General features: G+C 41.3%; 1 protein-coding gene across 6 annotated transcripts in view; it reads right to left on the bottom strand.

Moving 5' to 3' along the window:
• Positions 1-25,879, bottom strand: part of SLC44A3 (solute carrier family 44 member 3) — an 83,817-nt gene that overhangs the window by 2,021 nt on the left and 55,917 nt on the right. For 5 of the 6 annotated variants that reach the window (XM_090047974.1, XM_090047975.1, XM_090047978.1 and 2 more), the window contains exons 11-14: positions 17,095-17,251; positions 14,219-14,302; positions 1,468-1,605; positions 635-871 (exon numbers count right to left, since the gene is read on the bottom strand). In XM_090047974.1, coding sequence (XP_089904100.1) covers positions 635-871; positions 1,468-1,605; positions 14,219-14,302; positions 17,095-17,251 — 616 coding nt within the window. The remainder of the gene's footprint in view (positions 1-634; positions 872-1,467; positions 1,606-14,218; positions 14,303-17,094; positions 17,252-25,879) is intronic. The other variant, XM_090047977.1, reaches the window with a different exon arrangement.

Genomic DNA, 25,879 nt, shown 5'->3' with positions numbered 1-25,879 from the left:
AATCCATCCAGAACAACCACATAATACGACTCATTCTGGCTGCTGAGTTGATTTCTCATGGCTTGATAACACTTTTTTTTGTCACATGGTATATCAGGAGAAAGACAGCACTGACAAAAAGTGTGAAAGGAAAGCACATCTACTTCTTTAACCTTCCTGGTCATGTGAAAAGGCAGGCACATGTACATTTAAACATTCCACATATTTCGGTGCAACTAAAAATATCCTTTGTCATCATCAACTACTGAGAACATGTTAAAACTGAAGTTGTCTTCATAATCCTTCTAATGATTCACAACACAATGTCAGGACTAGGGCACGCTAATTATGAGGGTATAAATCCAAAACAATCTGGTAGAGAGGGAGAAAGCTACAATCAAGAACCTATGACCATATTTTGGCATAAGACTCCTACTGCGTGTGGTCAAGACAGATTGGTTTAAGCCTGTGTGGTACAGATGAAGCATGTTCAAAATTAGTGTTAACAGGGCTTACCATAGAGACCAGCACAACTAGAGGAAATGCTGAAAATTGAGATGCCAGAGATCTAAATATTTAGTCTTAGGTCTTGATATGGATTGGACTCTATCCACTGGATTACTGCTGTATGTGTACATTTGTCATGGGAATTTACCAGTAAGTCTTGATCCATGAAGTATGGCTTCTCTGTAGATCCATCGTTTGTTTCTATATCAATAACAAAGCAAAGGAATAGTGTATCCACAACTACTTCAAACACTGATAAAAAGTTGTGGGATACTTGGTAGGCAAAAAATGAAACCAGCAAGAGTGGAACTACCCACACGTGTAACTCACGATGGTAGTTAAAAGCCATTAATCCTGCAAAAACAGTAAAGCATACAACAAACACCTGTATGTGGGGGAAAATGCAAAAAAAAAAGAAAATTAGTCATCTATGTTTATTGGAATACACATCAAAAAAGCCAAGCAAATGCCTCAGTGGCTAATCTTCAACAGGCTTAATTTATTTCAAAATGGGGTGGGAAGGTCTGAGATGAATCAGCCTAACTTCATCTACTGGTGGTGCTCCCCTCAGAATCATGTGATTACTGTTATGGTCATCCCCGTCCTCCTCCTATTTATGCCCACTTGTCATGCCTCATCTTAAATTAACCTGTAGATTCTACAGGCCAGGGACCATCTCTCACTATGTTGGTTCAGGACCTAATGCAATGGGGGTCTGAGCTGGATGGGGGCCTCTGGATACCATTGCTACTACAAATAATACTGCTGCTGTTGTTGCCAATGCAACAATTTTGAATAGGAACAAACTAAATTCCTCAATGAAGAATTTTCCTTTCCCTTTATCGTGCAGCTCTACAGACTCACTCATGATGCGTGGAAAGAGAATTAGGCCTACCACTTGAGCTCATTACTACCAGACTGGACCTTTTAGTTAACGATTAAGAGTTTAATATCCGGAGTTTATAAATTGTGTTTTCTTACCTTCCCTAGGAAAATGATAAAGTCTCCAAAGCAGTTAATGGATGCCATAGCAGTAGAATTCTTTGCTAAAACAAAGAGAACATCCTTTGCTGAGGTACAAAAATTTGTCCCATTTATAGCCGTTGTTGTGTACACATGCTGAAATAAGAGAAGGTAAAATGATTGGGGTAAAAATGACTAAAACTATATTATCAAATCCTTAAATTGTACATAATTAATAATTTCTTTCATAATCTTGCAATTTAACTTCAAGCAAAGATCATTATGCCTCCAATTCCTAATGAACTTTTCATCTAGTTTCTGCTCTATGTACTGAGCTTTTATATGAAATAAGGACTGGAGTAATATCAATATTTCTGAAACTCTCTCTGTCCAGTTTCTTTTGAAACTTTGCAGATCCCTACTTTAAACCTTTGGTAGTGAATAACTAAAATGACACACAAATTGCAGGGGAAAACTTATCTGGATATCTGCTATCGTAACACTCTTTTTATATATACACCAGCTAAACGTGCAGTAAGTTGTTTAAATGAAACAAAGCAATTTATATCAAGTTTTGTCTACTAAGAAGTTACGATTAAGAATATTTTTATATGTGGACCTTCCACATGTTTTTGAGAATTTTTACATCCATACACCCATAACCATGAAACAGAATTTTTTCAGGATTAGTTTTCATTTTCTTTTGGAATGTGGAATTTTGCCAAGACAAACTGCAGAATAGGCTAATTATCTACTACTTTAGGGTTGCTCCATCATCTTTTAAAAAATGATCTATTCAACATATTGAACTCCTTAATGAAGTGTTTGACTTATTGCCTCAGTAATCACCTGGGGGAAACGTCATTCAAGATGTATGAAACCGTTAGTTACGCAGTAGCTTGCTACAGAGACTGATTAACAGCTGTCTTTTTCTCAGAATGCTGGCAGGTTTATTATACTTTCTGGGAGTATTAGAAAACATCAGTTAAATTTGGTATGCTTGGTAGCACTAGTAGTATGCAAGGGATTATTGTGCAAAAGGAATTTGTAAACCCCAACATTTAGTTTGGGATTAGAATACTCTGCTTGTGAGTGAAAAAACATTCTGCTGAAAGGAAAATACATAGATTGTCCAGCAGTTCTAGCCTAACCTTCCATTTTCTTTTCTTATTACAAACACACTTTCTATCTACCTTTACATTCGTGTGTGTATGCAGTTCTGGCTTGTAAGAAGAATGCAGAAGCTGCTGTAATAATTTGATATGACCATACCTTAAACTGTGCGAAGGAGAAGACAGAGTAAAATCAAATGCAGACCTTTTGTATTTGTGTAGTAGACACTGACCACAACCGTACTACCTTCATGCTTAAAATTTAGATGCTTTTGTGCATTTTGTTAGGTTGTGGTCTTAGTCACCAGTAACCAACATACAGAATAGTATATCAGTGTCTCAGACTAGCCAGTTACAAACAGTCGCAGATCAAACGGGCTCTTTCATTTTGGATACTAGGTTTGGCTTCATGTAAATACTACAGCTCATTTGGAAAGATCTTCCCAGATCCTGCACTCTGTGGAATGCTCCCAACATTCTCTAGACGTTCGGATTTTCCCTCTTGTTTTCTACTTATTGAAACGTTTACCCACTTGTTCCCTTTCCCCAAACACATTTTTGTTGTGAGTGGCAGACAATGCCAAGTAAGAACTTACTTTTATTTTGAAAAAAAAAAAGCTAAATTTAAATATGGTGTTTTCTTCTACAGGCACTACACTCTTTCCTTACACACCAGAGCCTTTGTTTAACACACTGCATTGGTACAGTCCTTGCAAAACCTCTAGGCAAGTAGTTATGTTATTAGACCAGCACCACAGGTCAGAAAGTGTAGGATGCAATAAGTAAAATACTGTCATCATTCCTGTACTGGAGAATTAGGGTACCACAACTGCTTTTTTGAAGAACACAGCCATCTCTGGTTTGAAGCCTGGGAACTTGACACATATTTTCAGTATTAGGATAGAAAATAGGGAATGTGAATGTTTATGTATTTCCAAATACCACAGTATGTAAGAAAACTATTTAGAAAAAACATCCTTCTGTGCTTCAAAACATAGAATGTCAAGGGTCTTGGAAAAACTGACCTGCTAGTTTCATGAGAAAGGCACTGTGGCAGAGATCCAGGCTGTAAGTTCCCTGTTTGTTGAGAATAATTGCTACTTTGTGTAGCAGCTGATTTCAGTCTTCCATTCTAGGACCAGCTACAACAAATGAGCTCAGTGAAAGAGGACTGCCATAGCAACAGAATCTTCTTTTAAAAAAAGCCCCAAATAAGCTGGTCAGACATGCCACTTCAACTTCTTCTGCCCTATTGATATTTTCAGTCTGACATATTTTTCTCCCCTGCAGCAACTCTCTCAAGAGTCAGTCTGGCTGCTGATTGCCAGTGCAGTATGGCAGATCCAAGATTGAATTGTGATGGCTCTAGGCTGATAAGTGTTTGAGGCACCACAAAGACTTTCTCAGAAACAAAAATGGGTGGAAATAAGAGACTACAAACATATTCTGGCTAGAGCATACAGCAATGACTGACTGACTCATGCTGGAGCAAGTTATGTCATGGCATTTCTTGACAGACCTGGGGAAAGTGCAGAAGGAAGTGGAGGATTTCTTTGATGATCCTGAAAATACCACTTCTTAGGAACAAAGGACTAGAGCAAGGGACACTTAGGGTGCATGCAGATGAGCACGGACATTTGTTTCCCAGGGACAAGCAGCAGCAGCACATCTTGCTCCTTGTGCCCTTGCTACTTGTGCTGGCACTGCTACTTGTGCCCTGCTACCTGTCCCCAGAAAACGTCCATGCCATGCTTATCTCAGGTGGGGAAGGGGAGGCTGGGGACAGCAACTATGCTGATCCCAGAAGCCTTACCTGAAGTCCTGCGGGCCTCCTAGGGCTGCAACCAAGGCAGGAACCCTGGCCAGCAACCAGAACATGGCTTTGGCCAGCCAGGCTCAGGTTTGGGGCAGCACATGCTGCTGCCACATGCACTGCCCCACTTTTTTTTTTTGGTGTGCACTTTTTTGACCCCAGGATCTGCAGGGATCAGACCCCCCACCCCCAGGCTGCAAAGTAGCAGCATGGGGAATGCCCGCATGTCCAGTGTGTGGTGCAGCAGATGGGTCTGCAGTGCCACATACTGCACATCCATTCTCATCTGGATGCACCCTTAGGTGGTAAAACCCAGTCCCCAGTTATTACAGGCATCAGAGTTGTGGATTTTTCTCCCATGCCTTCTGTTGCAGAGTTTCCCAAACTTTTCTTATTGCGTACCCCTTTCCATATTTACCAGCTGCCCGCATATCCCTATCAATGTACTTTTCAATTTTAACCCCTTAAATTCCAATTATTCTAATGAAAATTAAATCCACCATTACACGATTTCTCCCAAGTACCCCCAAGAGATGTCTTGCATACCCCCATGAGTACAAGTACCACACAGAACAGGGAACCTCTGTTCTATCAGTTGGTTATGGACCTCCTCCTAATTTCCAGTCTGAAGTTACTCATGGCCACTTGTTTTTGTGACAACATTGTCTTTCTGCTTAAATCCTTTCCTCTCTTTCCTGGTTTGTTCCTATTCAGTAATCATATCTCCTCCCAGTCTTTGTTTAGCAAGGCTGAACAAGCCAAGCACTTCTATTCTCCTCTTGTATCACACTCCCTCCTTCCTTGATCATTATAGCTGCCCCTCTCAGTACCTCTCCTAGTTTATCTTTTTTCAAAGAAGGCAACCAAAATTGTATACAGTACTCAAAATGAGGTCTCATCCCTCATGAGTACTACTAGCATCCCCTTTTATCTCTGCTGGAAAGATGTCCTCCTTTATCTCTGCTGGAAGGAATTTACCCAATGAACCTTAGCATCACGTTTGCCTTTTTTATGACTGCATCACACTAGTGATTCATATCTATTTGGTGATCAGCTAATATGGCTACTTTTCCTTCTCTGTTGCTCCTGGCTTAGAGCAGATATTATTAGTTATTAGACCATAATAACAATGATCTTGAGCATTGAACTTTTAAATTTCATTCCATTTCTATTAATCACCCTTAACACTATCCAGACTTCAAAATCATCCTGACATTCTGATCTTCCTTTGCTACTGACAAGACTTCCCAGCTTCGGTGTTTTCTACAAATTTCATTACCATTTGTGAACCATGCAGTACTTTAAGAGTTAGCCTTCAAAACACTGTGCTTCTGAATTCCTTGTTAATCACCCCCTTACTTAAAAAAGGGAGTATCATTTTGCAAACACTAAAGGATTTCCAGAGATCATAGTCAAACATGGAATCAAGTCCATGTTTTTTAATTGGGAGTTTATTGTGAGGTCAATAGTTCAGTCCATAGAATCATAGAAAATGAGGGTTGGAAGGCACCTCAGGAAGTCATTTAGTCCAACCTCCTTCTCAAAGCAAGACTATCCCCAATTAGATCATCCCAGCCAGGGCTCTGTCAAGCTGGGCTTTAAAAACCTCCAAAGATGGAGATTTCATCACCTCACTACATGACTTGTTCCAGTGCTTCCCCACCCTCCTAATGAGAAAGATTTTCCTACTATCCAACCTAAACCTCCCTTGCTTCAACTTGAGACCATTGCTCCTTGTTCTGTCATCTGTCACCACCGAGAACAGTCCAGCTCCATCCTCTTCAGGTAGTTAAAGGTTGCTATCTTCTCTTCTCCAAACTAAATAAACCAAGTGGTCCCTGAGCTGTGTGGGGGCCCCCCAGGCGACACCCGCCAACTGGCATCTGGCCTGGCCAGTCCTGGGTAGCACCGCAGCCATGGAGAGAAGCATTGCCCCCTGCCCCCTGCCCCCAGCCACAGAAGGAAGCACCAGGCCCCCGCACAGCTCAGGCAGGCTCCAGGGAGAAAAAAAAAAAAAAAGGAGAAAGATCAGGCTCACCACTTTTTTTTAATTCAGTGAAGCCTGCCTGCATGGCTGCTCCCACAACCCCTGAGCTGCGCGGGGTCCACCAAGGCCCAAGCATGTTGGCTTCCAGCGCCCCATGCACTGTTGCACTTTGTTAGGTAGTCTTTTATCTTGCTGCATGTCAAAGTCATTTAAAGCGGAATACACCACCTAGCGTGCAAACAGCAATGCTGTTAAAGTGGAATACACCGCCAAACGTGAAAACAGCAATAAGCCGTTTTAAAGGCCAATTTTGTGGTGTTTACAAAGCTCCCTTGGCAACAAGTGCACTCTGCTGACTCATGCAACTCACTGCTGCCTACTGTAACTCAGGTCCTTTTCTGCAGAGTTGCTGCTTAGCCAGTTAGTCCCCACGCTGTAGCAGTGCATGGGATTCATCCGCCCTAAGTGCAGGACTTTGCACTTGTCCTTGTTGACCCCCATGAGATTTCTTTTGGCTCGTTCCTCCAATTTGTCTAGGTCACTGAATCCTAGCCTAACCTCCAGTATATCTACTACACCCCCCCCCCCACCCAGTGTGCTGTCATCCACAAACTTACTGAGGGTGCAATCTATCCCATCTTGCAGATCATAAATGAAGATGTTGAACAAAACCTGCCCCAGAACCAACCCCTGGGTCACTCCACTTAATACCAGCTATCAGCTAGACATTGAGCCATTGATTACTACCTGTTGAGCCCAACACTCCAGCCAGCTTTCTATCCACCTTCAGTTTATTAATCCAACCCATATTTCCTCAGCTTGCCTGTAAGAATGCTGTGGGAGACAGCATCAAAAGTTTTGCTAAAGTCAAGGTATATTATGTCCACTGCTTCAAAGAAAGCAGTTTCAGCCTGCATCAAAGAAAGAACTGGTCACTATTGTTCATCTTCACTACCTACATGGGTCGTCATAAAAAGAACATGGACGGACCCAAAGGACGAGGTAGATACAGATGGGGTGCAGTAGTGCAGATGACCTGTTCAGTTGATGGCATAGGACTTTTTTTAAGTCCCCAAGGCAAATAAGAATTCCTTTCCCCCTTCCTCTCCATGCTCAGTACTACTTCCTCTCTCCTCTCATGTCCTTCTCCCCATTTTCTGCCCACTACTACCACTGTCCCTGGCTACCCCAGGGCCAAGGGGAGGTTCCAGAGCCACTCTTGAGGCACTCGTTGGGCTCTGTAGGGAGCCACGCTGAATTAGGGACAGCAGGAGAAGCAAACAGGTTGCTCCTCCCTGCCTGGTCCCCCAGATGTTCTTTGCCAGCTCAGGAGCCTGTGCAAGGGAAGGGAACCAGCCCACTGCTACCACCAGCACCACTACTGCTGCTGTCTCTGGCCAGGCCTGGCTTCATGTGCAGCCCAGCTGGAGTAGTGCAGGAGTGGTTCTGGAGCCACCCCCACCTGCACCACCTCCCAAACAACTGGGGACAGCACAGACAGAGTCCGTGGCAGGTGGGGGTGAAGGGGACCAGGAGGGGAGGGGACAGGAGGAAAGGGGATGTGCCCCTGAGCACAGAAGAAAAGATTCTTACCTGACTGAGGGACTTAAAAAACCCTGCTGCTGCTCCTGTGCCACCTGCTCAGCAGGGGGAGGGAGGGAGGCTCGGAGCAGTGGTACAGTCACCCCTGCAGCACCGATTATTGATCCCGCACCCCTTTTACAAATTCTGGATCCACCCATGCTCCAAGGAGTTTCTTCTTCTTGCTGTAGCATATATGAAGCCTCTTCAGGGCAAACATACCTTCAAAATATTGTTTAAGTGAAGCTAAACTTTTCAGCTGTCTGTATTCAAGGTGACTGAAAATGTAGCTTAATTGTCAATAAAAAAATTTGCCTGCAACATTAAAACACAGTATTTTAGGGGTGCAAAGGACTGGAAAGAGAGGTATGTAAGGAGTAAGACACAGTATTAATGGTTTTCTGCTGCAGAAACTGTATTTATATTAGTATTTACAAGGTACAATTCTGGCATGAGTCATTTAGCCTCATAATCACAGAGCTCTTGAGAGACTGATACCCAAAAGGTTTCTACTGCAGTAGAAAGCCCATCAATAGCCATGGACAGGACTGTCAGACAGATTTACTACTGGCTTTTATACATTAAAGACAGTAGCTGAATTTCTGTTTCAGTGAGTTCTGGCCATTATCACTACGGCCACCACTGAGTTCTGCAGGCTGCTGAGGGCTGAAAGTCACAGTACTGATAGATATAAAGAAACCATATGCTTCTTAAAAATTCCTTCAAGAATCCAAGTGCTACGCTTAGAGATGGGTGCTTGCCAACTGGCTGTAGATGAACCCAAACAAGACATGGCAATGAGGTTATGCTGTTATTGATGTACTGTAAAAGAAATTCATTGAAACAAGACCTAAGAAAGGAAGAATGGCTTTGACATACCAAAACTACAGTCTCTACCACAACAATTTAGGAAGTGGGGAGGAAGGCAGACATAGTGACTATGGATCCAATAAAGGAAATTGTGTATTCTTTTCATGGTAAAGAAATTTTGATCCACCAGACTTGACTTGAGATGATATAGGATACATTTATTTGGGCCTTGCTGAAACCATCAAAGCCAGAAGATGAGAAATCCTATGGCAATTCTGACAAGTGTTGGCAAACAGAACTGTCAAGTAAGGATAACAATTTTATATTCATAAAGTACTTTTTCATCCAGATATATCCCAGGATGCTTTACAATTGTTACTAATGGATTATGCACACACATGAATCACTTTGCCCGTGACTGAATTCAACTGCTTATGGGATGAACTGTTTAATAGTACATAGCAACACTACACCACAGTTTATCACAGGACTCAGTTGCAAGTCCAAGGGGGAATTTAGGCAGTCAGAATGGAATTATCAACACTGCAATCTGAACAGGACACTGTGGGTGCAGACAGAAGTGCAGCTCCCCGCTGTAACCGAGAACACTTTGCAGGAAGCATTCTGAGTTGCAATGATCTTCTGGAACAAACAGAAGTTCGCTGTTGGTTTCAGGGGGGAAGGGGACTCTAGCTGCTGGATGCGGCTGGTTTCCCCTAGCAACAGCTCCTCCTCCCAGCCTGTCCCTGTTTCAGAATAGGAGCAGGGAAAGGGAGCAGAGGGCGCTTGTTTTGGGGGTTCTCCAGCCAACTTGGAGGGTAAGGTGGGTGTATTGGAGCCCCCCCTCCACCTCAAGAGGGCTAAATACAGCAGCCTCACCCTCCAGGAGAGGCTGAAAAAAACCCAGACCAAACTCCCACTGCTCCCTTCCCCACCTCCTATTCTGAAAACAGCAACAGCCTGGCTGTAACAGGTTCAGAGTTTTACCCCGTCGGCCATTTTTGAAGCTGTCTGCAGCCATGCACTCATGTTTGGTCACAGTTATAGACTGCTTCCTGTGGCCAGATGGGGCAACAACTGTCACTTCTGTCTGTGCCCTTCTATTTCTGGAGAAAATCCTGCTAGATCAGTAAAACCTGTACCCATCTAGCATGACAGAACAATAGTCTTAACACCTTAAAACGGATATAATTAAGGGGGGAGACCTAGTTAGCAGCAGGCTGTCTTTCAGACATTTCTTGAGCAAGTTTCTAAGAAATCTGACAAAATGTATCTCAGTGTTTTGGATTGTGATTCATCCTAAGGGACTGTCTTTCAAATGAGCTGGAGGGTGAACACTTGAAGATAGTCTGGAATTACAGTTGGAAATAACTGATATACAATTGACTTGATCAATCCCAGCAGAGCTGCATCTGTCTGCTCAGAATCTTTGTATGAAGTTGTAATTGGTATCAATGTGTCAAGCATCCAGGACCTATGAGTTTCTCACTACTGAAGGCACTTTGAAATTGTTGTGTATGCATGCAAATAAATGGAAAAGGTTTCTCACCTTAGTTATTTAGGCCAGTGGCCCCAAACCTTGGGTCATGACTCAAATCAGTGTCACAGGGTGTCCGTCCCTCGTTCACCCCTCCTGCCTGCGGGGCTTTCCTGGTACACAGTCCACCTGGCTCTCACCATCACTGTCCCCCACAATCCTGGCCTGGCCCAGGCTCTGCTGGTGCCGGTGGACATGAGTGAGTCAGCAGTGGGGGTGGGGGTAGGGATGGGGCTGTGACCCAGATTTAAGGTTGCAGCAAAAAAAGGGTTGGGAGCCACTGATTTAGGCCTTGTACAAACATGCTGCTCTCCTAGAAGAAACCACAAGTCTACAAATGCTCAGGCTTTTTTTTTCCAGGGTAAAAATAGCCACCTCAGGAGTAAAATAACCTGGGAATAACCAGGGTTAAATCACACCCAGGAGACTTTTACTGCAAGACCAAATGTCTGTACAAGCCAGGGCTTCTTTCAGAAGAAAACATGGCCCTCCAACTTCTCCCCCTTCCCTCCCAGGGAGACAATACATTGCTTGCTGGACTCTGCTGCTGCACAACACTTCCCTTCCACAATCCCCATATTATGCTGCAGAGGAAAAACAGGCTGACTATGGGCAGTCAGGATCAGCCAGTCATGGCTGCCCGACGCATTGCTATGGTCTATTGCCAGGCAAACTAAGGAAGCTAACAGAGCATGCCGAGACATGGTCATAAGGGCCTGCCCTGGCTGCACAGTGCAATCTCTCCACTGTTCGGGGCCTTAGCATTTGAATCTCTGTACATGCAGTTCTGGGTAAGTTTTTCCACAAGGAAAACAAATCTGGGAGAATTCTCTCAGGTTATCTGAATGTGTTTATGCAGCGTGAGTTACATTCATGCTTTGGTACAATTCCCATTAGTACCATTTTTTTGGCATATAAAGGAATATTTGTGGGATTTTACATAATGCATATGAACAAACTTGTGGCTTTGGTAAAAAGAAACAAAAGCAGAATAAGAGGCTAGAATGGATCCATCCATTCTTAAATCACACTGTCTTGAACAGGCTTAAGAGGAACCATGGAGTCTAGTTACAATACCCACTTGTTTACACGGGGCTAATTCTCTCTCTGTCATATGACAGTCAGGACTCTAGTCTTATATGTCAATTATATGTCAATTGAAAGATGGCACATTCAGCTACACAGTGCCCTCTGACATGATGGGACTCTGAGGGCACTTTTACATGTGCTCCGGGAGTGTGGGGGGAGTGGTGCTTTAATTAGAGCAGCTCTGAGACCTGCTCTAATTAAAGTGCCATCACGTGCCATGTATTAGCTTCCCCGCTCTTGAAAATGGTGGTGAGGACGCTTGTACTGAAGCTCGTTTGATTAGCTTTAGTTCAAGTGCCCCCATGACCATTTTTAAGCATGGGGACACTGATACATAAGACACAGAAGGTTGCTGGAAATCTAGCACATCAGAGCAGCATCGGTGCTCATAGTATCATCTGCGGGCACCTCTCTCACAGGAATCAGTTTGTGACTGGATTACCACATTATTTCTAATGGCACCTCTTCTTTCCCTGCAAGTTTCCTATCTAAGTCCTAACGAAGTTCAACTCTGCTTATCTTACAACATAAAGGCAGAGTAGGATTGAAATATTATGAATGACTTCAAGACAGGCAGGAGAAGAATGTCGTGCAAGAGTGCTACGGGGAATTCTTTCTGTGTCATGTCTTCCCACCTATCAGTGTTCCCAATGCATTTCTTTTTAGAAATCACAAGTAATGATGCACTTGTGGAGGAATTGTTATCACCAGAGAATGTGACACTGGGGCAAAGGCAAAGCACATAATGGGGACTATCAGCCCACACAATAAGCTTAGGAGCAATTTCAATAACAACCACTCTACCATTTTAGCAATTTAACTCCCTAAAAATAAATTCATGGAAGACATGCAAACCAAGCTTTTAAAATATAAGAAAAATACAAAGAGGCCAAACTTCTAAGTTTCTTAAAATGTAATTTAAAACCTGACTCTAAAGCATATGTTAAAGAACTAGAGAAAGAGTCATCCAGTTTTCTAAAGATCAGAGCACCAAGCAACTACCACTGTTTTCAGCAAAACCTGCTGTATTTTCAGCATTTCTGAGAAATCCAGCCACTTATTTAGATGCTTAAAATTAGACTTCTATTTGAAACAACTAGTAAAGTTGAGGCCCGGTTCCTATTTTTAGCCTTACACAAGATATATACCAAAAAAATCCCAAGTTTATATACACATATTTTTACGGGGAAAAGCCTAAAAAATATGATACATTATTTTAAAAATTAATTATCCTGCATAAAGAACTAATCTGTACTTGATCTTGTTCTTTCATAAATGTAACTTCCATTAGTTATCTTATAAATTCATGATTATTTTGTCCTCTAAGCCTCTCCCTGATGTTATGCTGCTCAGGTTTACAAAGCTGAAGACATGGCCATCATTGCCAAATAAATACCCAAACAAGCAATTGTTTAATAGCAAACAGCCCTGCGTTATTTAGTGAACAAATAGAACTCTGTTTTTAAAAAATAGGTATTTCACTACAATGATCCAGGCAAAAAACAGGAAATCTTTTAACAGAACAAGGAATAAAACACAAGCTTTAGAACCCAGCAAAAAACAAAACAATAATTAATTCTTCTCGTAACAAACTCATAACATACAACAACAGCTGGAGAAAGCAAACACTATTATGCTGGCTATATCTTTGAAGGGCAGGAAGCCAAGGTGAAGGGTGACAATAACATGCTTTGTAAATGGAATGTTTGGAGTCAAAACTAACTCCAAGTTTCTTAACCAAGTCAGTGACCATAAGATCTACCCAAGAATGTACGCCTGGAAAGTTCATCCCACAGATCTAATGATTTTGTTGAACAAGAATTTAGCTTAGACTCGGCAAAGCCAATTACTTCCTAGCCTTCCAGCGTTCAGTTTCATTTACGCAGCTGCTATACACAGGAAGGCAGCCACTAGACTAGAATCTGATTTAAGAGACACCAAGATACAGGATAACTTGTATCCTGTAGTTCCAAAGTCATCATTAGACAGAACAAAATACCAGAGACAATCTGAGAAAGATTAGGGCCTGTAGAATTCCATACACAGTGGTAGGAGATCAGTGTGAACAAATTCACTTCCCCCTGATCCAACAGCTAAAGATAGAAGGGCCACCACAGCAAATGAAAGCGTATTGGCAAACATAAGGAGTACAGACAGTAATAGAAATGGAGTCGGGAAGAATGCAAAGGAAAGGATCAAGAAGGAAAGAGTAGGAGTCAAGTATTTGAAAAATGGTTGTATGTAGGAGATCACTCACTTCTAATAAAAACATCTTTGAAAAAGAAACTGTTAAAAAAATAAAGATCTCTCCCAAAGAAAGAGAACATTGTATTCTGTGGCTTCCCTCTTTTGGATTATATTCCAGGATATATTATTAATGAAGCAGAAGATGTCAGTGATCAAGTTTTCTCTTTTAGCAATAGCTCCTACGGTGAAAAGTAATTTATCTACCTACACTGTATTACACCCATCTTTGGTTTGTCAGCACTGAAGTGTTTGAGCTGGTATGAACTAGCTGTCAAGTATTTGTGAGTTGTCCAGAAGAACATTTACAGGCAGATGAGCTAATTCCAGTCAAACAGTAATAAATTAATTGAGGTTTTCATGCTCTAAAGTAGGCTTACAAAACAAGTGATATATCTTCGTCATTTTACACGTCAATATAGTATCCGTGCATCACAAAGCTTTCATACAGTAGGAGATATTATAGTAGGAGCTATTTGATACCATGAATAGGAGCAAAGATTCAAAACAGACTTTGAGACGTAGGGCACAATTAAGTTATTGACTGCTTCAGCTATGTAAACTCTACTTTGAGGTATGCAGTTGATACAATGTACCTGGTTAAAGTATCTTAGGCACCTTTCCAAGCACCAAAAGCAACAGAAACAGCTTTTGAACAAGCATCTGGCACATACACTCTCCTGCAACAAAATAAAGTAAATGGTTACTAGAGACAGAGTTAGACTTTTATAAAACTGACATTTAAAATGAACTCGGTTAACAGGATACTGTAGCTCTCACAGGGCATTCACTTAAACAGCAGAGATTTCCTTCCTGCTTATGGGAGTTGTTTTTAATTCAGACCCCTCAGTGTTAATGATTGATGATTTGAACTTTTTTTTCCCTGTGGGTGGAAGATTCTGCCGTGGAAAGAAAATAACTACTGTGAGCAGCTTTGGTTTGCTAACAGCTGCATGGAGCACAAAGGAATCAGGCAAGGCAGTAACCCTTCATGCACTGATCGGCAACTGGCAGAGGGTATATTTACAAATAAAGTGTTCATATTTTCTTTGTAATTTTATCCAAGTGCTTGCAAGATTCTGAAATAACTGGCACTCTTAAAAAGGACAGACTGATGCACATGCATGTGTGTGTGTACACACACACACACACACACTTTTTAGTTTTCTTATAAAAACTGAAAATGCAGACTTTTACTCCAGGAGATTATTCCTGTCAGGAAACTATTTGAATTCTTACAAGGATCTGGATTTACATTAGATCTATAACACAAATAAATAAATAAAACAAGTGGAAAAAAAAAAACTTCAAAGTTAAGTTTCCAAAGTACTTGAAAAAATAGCAATGAAGTCTTAAATCTTGGGGATCACTGCAGCAAGCCAATCATAAATAGACATTGTATCCAGATAGCATTAAAGGCAAGTTGTTCATGTGAGATGTTTGATCTAGAGTTCTGTTTTCATCCACTGTCTCTCAGGGATCAGAAACATTTTCTTGTGTTTTTAATAAGAGGCAGCTCTTGTTGTGAGTGTGTGGTCACATATAGTAGGGAGCTATATGAAAGCAGTGAAAGTTAAAATATATTATCGAGTTTAACATCCTTGCAAATTTTCCAACATTACATTTTGTTTATGTCCCATTAAGAAAATAATACCCCAAGCCCACTTGAGTGATGATGGTACTTTACCATGTCTCACTGATGAGATGGTTTTACTGTAAAAGTATCATGATCCAATCCTCTCCTACCTCAATACCATAGGGGGAGACTATAGTGTTAGTTGCAATTTCCCCATACTACTCAGCTGGGGAGGGGCAGAAAGGGGCACAGAAAGAGGGGGTTGCCTTATGGCTTAGGCTACTATCTCCATACATAAATTAAACCCAGAAATACATTTGGTAAGGCCACTCTGGAGCTGTTTCCAACCACTATTCTAAAGATGTTGGAGGCCCAAATCCTTTCTCCCCTCGATACTGAAAGGTCAGAACACTACATGAACAGTCCCCTTCCTGCACCTGGCAAACTGGTATATAAAGAAACCCACCTTGCTAAACAATGCTAAGTCAAACTAAATATACCCAGAAGTTGCCACATCCACACTTGCTTCATATGTAACACAAGCAAATCAGACTATGGGATTTCTATGTACATTCATGTTGTGATTAATCAATGACCTTTTTATTTTTACACATTATTTACTTGAGTCTTTTACATGGACTACACGAAACACAACTATGCACCACCATTCATACAGCTCCCTTTTGAGGTGGAAAATAAAACCTATATTTTTCCCAGTGCAGTACAGGAGAAGCCACTTACAGAGCCCAGGGATAAGACAGAGCACCATTTACACTACCTGCCAGCCATTTGCAAATCCCATTGATCTTAATATTAAAGGTACCACTTAAGTCACCTGAAACCTGTCTGCTAATTCCTGTGGGAACAGCCTGCTCTGTGTTTCACACCTGATTAAGGCTCATTACATTCTTACTTAAATTACAGTGCCTCTAAATTGACAGGACCTAGCCCGTTTTGTGGCAGAACTGAACGCAGTTGAGATGTCTCACAGAACTATCTGTCCACCCACATACTGTTCATTTTCTGAGCCTGCTATACCTGGCTCAGACTGTAACAATATCCCTCATCTGTTTTACAGTATTTAGTAAAAGGTAATCTTTAAAAGTCTTTACTGAATCAAATAACCAAGCAGAAGGCAGGATAACATCTGACAAAGTGAGCTGCTGCTTATGAAGGCTTATGCATCTCTGAATTAGTACATAAGGTGCCACTCTGCCCTACCTTTTGCCTGACTCCAGACTAGCAGAGCTAACTATCTCTCTACAGTTAACAAAGATTTAAGGCCAAAGTTTTGTTTTACTTCAGAGACTGGCATTTGAAAAATTCTGCTCCAAATGTTTATTTCAACTTTCTGATCTGGAAATGGAGCTAGATTCTGTGTTATTTTGGAACTTCTGTTTTCAACAGAAGCCAGGAAATGCAGAGGTGTATGATAATTAGATGGCAGGCAACAAATAGTTTAGCTAAATTTTAATGTGCCTTAAATTATATGGATTGGATACTACGTAAACACACATTTGTTTTTATTTCACCTATTTTCTAGTGTCTCACACCACAAAGCAGGCGAAATCATTTAGTAAGGAGACATTTTCAGCTTAAAATAATAGTGCCATTTTTGGTTAGTTTTGCTTGTTTTTTAAATAATTATGATGTGAGATTTAAAATACTTCACTCAACATTAATACTTAAAAGTACCTGTTTTTCTTATTTGTTCTTAAAATCTGAACTGAGAGGTGTATATGTGGAGTGCACATGGGTAAGGAACCCAAATGAAATAAAGCTCACATTCCTATTTCTTGCATAGAGTTAATTGTTCAAGAAATTTCCTTCCTACACATCACAAGTTAACTACTGTATGATTGTTTTACAAAAAAAACAAACAAACAACATGCCTACCTTTTCTTTTAAAGTATTATAAATGTACATGAGAATAGTCCTTGGTATTCTTAGTAAAGTGATCAAAAATGACCCTTTTACAGCTGTTCCTAGATGATAGCAAAAAAGAACCAATATGGAAGATAGGATCGGGTGACTTGGTGGGCTACTTCTATTTCTAGGAAGAAAAATAAACAGCATGTTAAAAAGTTATAAAACCAGGAAAAACAGTTATTAATATTACTGTTCTTTAATGTGTAATATCACATGTGGTTTCAACATTTGATAATCAAATGCATTAACCTATCCTTGCCATTAGGGCCTGATCCAAGTCCAGACTTCCACTGACTTCAGCTGTGAATTCAAGGACATCTTTAGTCCAGATGAATGAAAACAAGTTAAAAATCTGTTACTAAGCAATTACTATTTTGGTGCCATCAATAACAGATATAACATAGAAGAACTTGTTATAAAATGTTAAAAGTAAATAATCTATGAGAGCTACACTCTAAATACTTCTGTCCCATTTATGTCACCTTTCTAGTCTTCCTGCACTCCTTGTATGACTTTTTCAGGAGTTTAGTCTGCAAATCTGGTATCACTATTTCTACTTCAGAAATAAAGTAGTCTAAAATAAACAGAGTTTGGCAGGATCTTACATGCAAAAATGAGATTTAGTGTGTTAGGTCACTTGCAATTTCACCAAATTTTGCTTTCAGTGTTGCTGAGGTAAATCCAAAAGATTTGCATTGTATCCAACAGTTTTATTTCAGATTTACAATGGAGCACACAAAAAAGAATTTGAGTGAATGTATTTATAATATTATTTGGCTAACTGGTAACCAAAAATACTTAATTAAAATGTGGTAAAACTATGTTCTTTTGAGGTAATAGCATACGTCTTCCAAATCCCAAAAGAATGTATGAAAATTAGCTTCATGTTTTGTCATATAATGGATAGCAGAATCCCAAGTACAGATTCCTTTTCTTGTTTGCTTTTAAAAGGTCAGTTTAATGTGAATCTTTTACAAGAAATAGTATGACATCGCGCTCAAGAATGTATACCAATTAGCTCTCCAGAACCAGGAAATTCACTTAAAAAAATAAATAAATAAATAAATAAATCAATCACTGAGAAAACACTGTATTTGGCATTATAAATCCCTCACAGTGTTTTAGGGATTCCAAACACACTGCTCAATGTCCACTGTAATGAGTAGGCCTGTGTGTGAAGCCTTGGTTGCCGATTTGATTTGGAGGAAATTTGGCCGGATTTGGCGGCCAAATCTCCAAATCCGAATCGAATCAGGAGACCCGTTAATCTCTATGAAGCCTCTGATTCAATTCAGAGAGATTTGATGATTCGGACATAGACACAGCTTTAAATGTTTTTTCTACGTACCTCGAGGTGTGCAAAGTGGGCAGTGTTTGATTTGGGTTCGGTCCAATTCCAGAGACAGTGATTCGATTTGCTGATTTGGATCATGGTCCTGATTCGATTCGGCTGAATCCGAATCAGAAGATTCGATTCTGATTCGGAGAATCAGTGATTTGGCCATATACGGTTTATGTTTTTTCTATGTACCTTGAGGTACCAGCAGCAACTCGTGAACGCTGCAATGCTGAGGCAGATGGAGCGTTCCATGGCAGTGTGTGGGGGGAGAGGGTCCTCCGTGCACTCAACAGCGAACCTGGAAGTGGACCAGAAGCTCTTCTGGGTCCACCACAGAGCATGTGGGGGATCCCTTGGCTTGGTAACTGATGTCTCCTGGGTCTGGAGGGGGTGTGGGGGGGGGCCTCCCCACACTCCTGTGAGACGCTTCATCCTCCCCCCCATCTCAGCGCTCACAAGCTGTGCCTGGTACCTCAAGGTATATAGAAAAAAACATATGTATGGCCAAATCACTGATTCACCGAATCAGAATCAAATCTTCTGATTCAGATTCAGCCGAATCGAATCAGGACAGTGATCCAAATCAGCAAATCAAATCACTGTCTCCCAAATTGGGCCAAATCTGAATTGAACACTGCCCGCTTTGCACACCCCTAGTTATTATGTTTGCTAAAGATCCTTAAATGATAAGACCAACCCTGAAATATCTACACAGATAAAAATATCATTGATATCAATGGAAGTACTGCTTGAGCAAGTGGCTAAGGATCAGACCCTAAATCATAACTAAAATGTTCTCTCTTTAGAAGTGAATCCTCTAATAGTTGTTATCATGTTTACAATTAATCATTTACAGGAAAAAAAACCCTAAGCATAAAAAAAAGAGTTGTGTACGAGAGAAAGCAGCTGGGTGAGGTGAGAAAAGGAAGATCTACAAATATTTTTAAATTAAATCTTCACAGGAGGAATTTAAACATTACACAGCTATGTCAAGATAGGTATTATAGTGTTGCAGTAATTCTGAGTGTATCACTGCAGCTCTTTCATAGCAATAACTACATTGCTGCTATAAAGTTATATTTAAATATGCCTATGTACCACATTATTTTAAATAGGAAATACCAGCAAAGCGGTTGCTGGTATGCGTTAGTTTTGATCTTGCAGCCAGGGGAGCAGGTCAGGGGATGCTGGATTTTCGTACAGAACAAGTATTTTGATCTGCTTTCTGAAAGACACCATTTTTATGTCTGAAATGCATATGATTTGATAAACTGCAAGAATTTCACTCAGGTAATCCCATACTTTTCTGTTCAAAATAGCTTACATGTGACAATTTCAGTCAGACCTAGGAAAAGAAAAGGCTAAAGAACAGCAAGTTAAACATTAACCAAGTACAGAAAAGGCAGAAAGAGCAAAGTTTGTACTTAAGTTAGTAGCGCATTTTCAACTGAAATGGAGGAAGGAATTATACTTTATCAATACTGATGAATGAGCACGAATCTCAGGTTTTAAAACTTATATAAATTTCAAGTCTTTTCCAAACCTCCTTGGTCCACCCAAGGATTTTCCCTAAAGCCAAGTTCTAACAAAGTTGCTAAACATTTTGGTTCTACATACATTAGGAAAAGAACAATGAGATTTTCCCTACAGTCCTGCCTCCAGCTACTAAACCACCAAGTAGTCCAATAAATATATAATAAAAAAAACCCGTAGCCAAGGTTCCCTCTAAGGAGTAGTGGTCCATGAGTACGGACTGACCACCTCAGTCCGTGAGCGCGCCACCTCGGTCCGGCATGGGACACTTACCAAAGGGGGCTGAGGGCTGGGGCCTGGGGGCCAGAGGCTGGAGCCGAGAGGCTGGGGGCTGGAGGTTGGAGCTGAGGGGATGGGGGCCAGAGGCTGGAGCCAAGAGGATGGAGCTGGGGGCTGGAGGCTGGGGGCCAGGGGCCGACACAGGCTCTGCTGGCTCCAGGGAAGTGCTCTGCTCCCCTGCATCACGTCCGGGGAGTGGAGACTTCCCTGGAGCTGGCAGAGCCAATCCCAGGCTCCTGCCCTAACCTTGTCTAAAAGCTTACTTTCAGCTTCTCTCCCGACCTTGAAAAGGCTATGCATGGCCAGACTTTTAGTTGTGCGCGGCTGCGCACGCATGCACCTTAGAGGGAACCTTGCCTGTAGCTTCTTTCCTTGCCTATTACAGCTATAATAACACTCCAACTCAATGAAAGCAACAGTGGTTTGGGAGATTTGCAAAATAAAGCGTGGTTTGGCTCAATTATCTTCATGGTTTCATGTATATCCTATTCCAAACTGTTTACATTTTTGGTATCACACCAAATTAGGCCTAAATTTCTCATTTTTTAAAAAACAGGCTGCCCCAATCCAGCACATTTGGTCACATGTACATAGTGATACACACACATTAGTGTTTGAAGCCATCAGCCCATCTCTTGCAATGACTTCTGCAAAAATGGACCACTACATTTGCATTGAGACCCAAGGAAGTCAATAAAGTTTCATGTACGCACAATCATCTGCCAGTACTGAAATCACTACAGGACTGCTGGGCCTTACTATCATTTTTCATTTGTATTATCTATGCATCCCTAAATTCTAGAGCACAATGCTACTCTGAATGCCCACGAACCTGTATTGTGCATTACACTAAATAGCAGCCTTACTCCTGTTATATATTTTACTTTTAAAATTCTGACAATTCTTATGATTTCACTGTGATATTTGTGCTATTTGGTATTTTCCACAAAGCCCAAACTCTTGGGGTGCCTGTAGACGTGCAAGACACATGCTCCAGCAGCCTCAGCATCTCATGTATTCAGCACCCCTATGCTTCAAAATGGTGGTGGGAGCACTTTAAGTAAAGCTTGATGAAATAAAGCTCGTAAATGCACAAGATGCTCCTGAGAGCTGCTCTAATTAAAGCAACCCCCGCTCACTCCCAAAACACATGTAAAGATGCCCTCAGTGTCAAGGGATTACTTTCACTTATGAAACAATTCTAGATCTCTAGGTTGTAGAGAAAAGGTTTGAAAATGTAACACAGGTGCACTCCAGATGCTCAAAAACCAAAAGAAGAAGAAAGATAACCCAAAGTGTATTCTTTTTTTAAAAAAAAAAGAACTCACAATTTTCAAGCGGATCTTCTAACTTTTTAGCCCTTGTTCATGGTTTTTTGAGCACTTGAAGTTCAATTTATCACCTCTCTGGTCAGTTCAGATCATATATAACACATCTCAAGAATTTGACAATACATATAGTTTTAACTCTATTAAAGAATTAATCATTATTTAGTGAAACTGAATCTCATTTTTAAAATGACCACTAGGAACAAATTTAACATTTACTATAGTTTATATACTATTCAGTTTTGCCTGATGAAAGACTAAAGCACTTATTTTTTCCCCTCAATGTAGAAAAGGTCCCAGAACAGATATTTAATCCACTAAGTGCCAAATTTTCATCTGCCCATTAAAAATGGGAAGGAGTATTTGCCCAGAAATATTAGTCTGATTACATCCATATTACATGGCTCTTTTATATGTGTAAGTGTGAGTTTATGAGATTGAGAAAAGATAAGCTTATAAAGAAAGACTACTGGCAGATTTTTGAAAGGGCTACTGAAAATTTGGTCCTGAGGTATGATCTTAGTGACTGATGGCTAGATCCCCACATTGGTATCTAAGTTTCTAAGTGTGATCCTATTCCACGCTACTCAAGCCCCTGAGAAACTGTTAATGTAACGGATGTCTGGGTTCTTACTACTCCTACTCTTAAGGCTCAAATGAAGGTGCATTACAAAGACTGACATGTTAAGCATTTTTCAGGAGAGGAACTTAAGCAGGGTGGACAAAAAAGTGCTGCTTACATGCCCAGTAAGTGGAATAAGATCCAACCTTAAGTGCCTGATCCTGAAAAGTATGGAGTATTTCCAATTCCAACTAATGTTAACAGATGTGATAGGTGCTAAGCACCTCTAGAATTAAGTTCTAAAACCCTAAGCCTGCAAACATTGATACGCATTTTAATTTTGAGTCCCTGCCAGGATGTTTTGTAGGACTAAGGTCTATGCTTAGCCATATGAATAACTTTAGTCAAAAGAATAGCATGGGACTACTTGTGTGACTGAAGTTACTCAACATGCGAGTGCTGGCAGTATTTGGTCTTAAGAAAAAAAATTTCAGAATCTGGTCAAACCCCCAGGCCTCTTTCTTTAAGGGACAAAGTCTCATCAGAAGGAACAGGCAAGTATGCACATAACGTCTCAATATTTCAAGATGAACATAAATCCTTATACAAAACGAACTACTTGAACAACAAGCTTTCACAGATTTCATAGACATTAGGGCTGAAAGGGACCTTGGAAAATCATCGAGTCCAGCCCCCTGCCCAAAGGGCAGGAAGTCAGCTGGGGTCATAGGATCCCAGCAAGATAAACATCCAATTTGCTCTTGAAGATGTTCAATGCAGGTGCTTGAACCACCTCCAATGGCAGGCTGTTCCAGACCTTTGAGGAGACCAAGACCTTTTTTGCACGTCATAGAAAAGTAGCCAGCTGTTAAATTAACCCCTTTTTCTTTTATTAAAATAGATAAACCCTTTTAGATTTTTTTTTTTATTCTAAAGTAAAAGAAAACAGAATAGTTTCAGTATTATTGTTTCAGGTTAAACAGATGTCACCTGTAAAGCTAATGCAGCTGAAAAAACTCTGCATTCCCCAATTTTTAGTTCTGTTTATATACAGAAGCAGTGGAGAGCCCAATGAACTGCTGTGTGTACGGGGGAAGCCGATTTCCTCAGGGAAAGGCTGTTCCATTTCCTGTGACTATGCACTAACTAGAAGAAAAGTCTCTCAGTGGGGCATCACAAACAAAGCTCTTGTAACGCGTTTATAAGGCTGCACTAGAAAATACTTTAAAAGAAGCATGTAAGAACTTGGTAACTAGTTCTTCATTGTTGGCAGGGACCAAGATAGTTCACACTCTCCTTCCCCTTTTGATGTCAGTACTGTTGCTGCTGCACCTCCTTATCCCTGTTACTTCACTGCTTTGGTTTACCTGCTTATCTATGCTGACAGACTGAGGGGCAGGAAGAGGGATTACCATCACAGAAAATCACACTTCCCTTCCCAAGCACTATTCTGTCAACACCATACATGTTGGTTGGCAAGCAAAAGCAGAGGTACAAAGGGAGTGATTTCAACAGGTCTTGGAACAGGAACCTTGCCAATTCCAAGGGTCAGATCCTAGACTTCATTCTGGTGGTTCCACGTGATGGGAAAGCTGATAGACTTGGTCTTTTGAGGATTCCCCTATGCAAGGGTTTTTTTGTTGATGGAATCACCACATCAGCTTCAACATCATCTTCCTTGCCCTGGATACAGGCAGCAGCGGATGTCCATGCCTTTGGGACCTCCAGAACAAAGCTGGGCTCTCATGTTTGCCAACACTATGTACAGTAGCTCAGGGGCTGCCATGCCTGACAGCTAGGCAGCCCAAAGCTCAGGTAAGCGTGGGACAAGTGGGTGGATAGTAGTAATAGGATTTTTTTCTGATTCACAATGCAACTTAGAATAGCTTGGTATCCAGGTTCTTGTTTTATGCAGTGTGGGACAAAACAAACAGTATTCCAAAATAATAAATAATGGTGAGCTGAAGCAGAAGTGTAATACAAAGATTGCACAGAAGCAGACACCTCTGGAACAAGTGAAGATATTTTTTCCTCCATAGATCCTGAAGCAAATTGTTCTGGAGCAGTTCCCCAGATTCTCAGAGCTTGGCCCTCTGGTGTAACTCTCCATTGCTTAAGTTTAAGAAACACAAGAAAAAGATACTTTTTTTTTTTTTTTTTTTTTACAGAATGGGATGCAACACTGGGTGTGTCCAGATGAGTGCACTCACGCAGTATGTGGCACCACAAACACGTCTGCAGCGCCACATGCAGTGCAGTAAGGGCACACTGCCTATGCATGTACTGCACTGTTTTTTTCTGCAGTTTTTTTTTTCCAGGGATATCCAGGAGTCCAAAAAAAAAAAAAAAAAAAATGTGGGGAAAAAACTTGGAACAGTGCACACTCAGGCAGTGTGTGACACTAAAACGCAGAGCCAGGCCACCTGGAGCCATGCTGAGGCTGCTGGCCAGACTCTGTCTGGCAGGATCACTGTAGCTGCAGCCCCGGGAAGTCCCCAGGACTCCAGGTAAGGCTGCTAGAGCCAGCACAGTGCTGGCCCCAGCTTCCCTTACTGCCCCTAGGTTACCTTGCTACATGCCAGGCATTCCCCAGGAACAAGTAGCTGCAGTGCAAGGAGTGCCACTGCTAGTTGTCCCCAGGGAACCAAACATCCATGCACATCCAGATGTACCCATTGTGTCCTTAGGAGCAAATAGGCACTGAACTATAAGCATCTGTAGAAAGGCTAGGTATGTAGACAGTACCACAATCAGAAGACTGTGGCCATTTGTAAAGTGTGACCTTTTCTTCTCAGGCCCTGGTGTGCTGGGTGACATAGTAACACAAGACTGTTGCCATTCAAATCCTTTCTGAAAATCTTCCTAAATGACTGCTTTAGGTTCTGCTAACACTAGGCATGTTTTCAAAAGCTTTCCTTCTGTTGCTAAGACCAGTTCACTCCAAAGCTGTCAGCAAGAGAGCCCTAGCATAGATGTGCTTCTGGAACCATTTTAAACAGGACAGATTACAGGCTTACTCTGAGGCGGGTCAGAAAACAAAGAGGTTAAACAGAGGTAGCAGCCAACACCTTATCTGCTCCAAAGTTCCTGAACATGCTACAAGCAATGGAGTGGAGCTAATCAGCAACAAGCAAGATTTTTTTCCCCACAAAGATTTACCCTTGTAGACAAGGGTGAGGCTAGTTTGTTTGTGGGGAAGAAGGGATGCAGCAGAGCTGCTGGAAATCTTTTGATGGAATGATTTTCTGCCAGAAAATGCTGATTTCTAGAAATCAAAATGGTGAAAACATGCTTATTTTGAAGAAAATGTCGACAGGTGGGCTGCTAGAAGCTGTGAGCCTGGAAGCCTCAGGTCCTAGGTTCCTGGCTTCTTAGCTACCCAGTCCCATGAGGTCTCCAGCACTGGGACAGCTTGTGGGACAAGCTCCTATGATCCTCAGCAGCATTCCTGCCAGGCTCTCAAGTTCCTTAGCAGCTTGCCGAGCTGCGCAGCTCTAGGGCTCCTAATGGGCAGCCACTGTGCAGAAAAATTTAGAGATATTTTTCCACTCTACTCTGAAGTAATTTTTTTCTCAAAATTTCATAATTTTCCATAGAACATAAAATTGCATAACTACCCAGGGCTGGAGGGGTGTAGAGAAGTAGGAGTCTGGAGAAGAGGAAATGCAACAATGGAGCAAAAAGATCTACAAAGATTGCAGATGTTTTGAG

This window comes from Crocodylus siamensis, chromosome 5 (genome assembly GCF_052110815.1).
Source record: "Crocodylus siamensis isolate JL-2025a chromosome 5, ASM5211081v1, whole genome shotgun sequence".
Taxonomy (NCBI): domain Eukaryota; kingdom Metazoa; phylum Chordata; order Crocodylia; family Crocodylidae; genus Crocodylus; species Crocodylus siamensis.
Note: the sequence above shows the minus strand (reverse complement) of the source record. Positions and strands in the feature narration are given on the sequence as shown.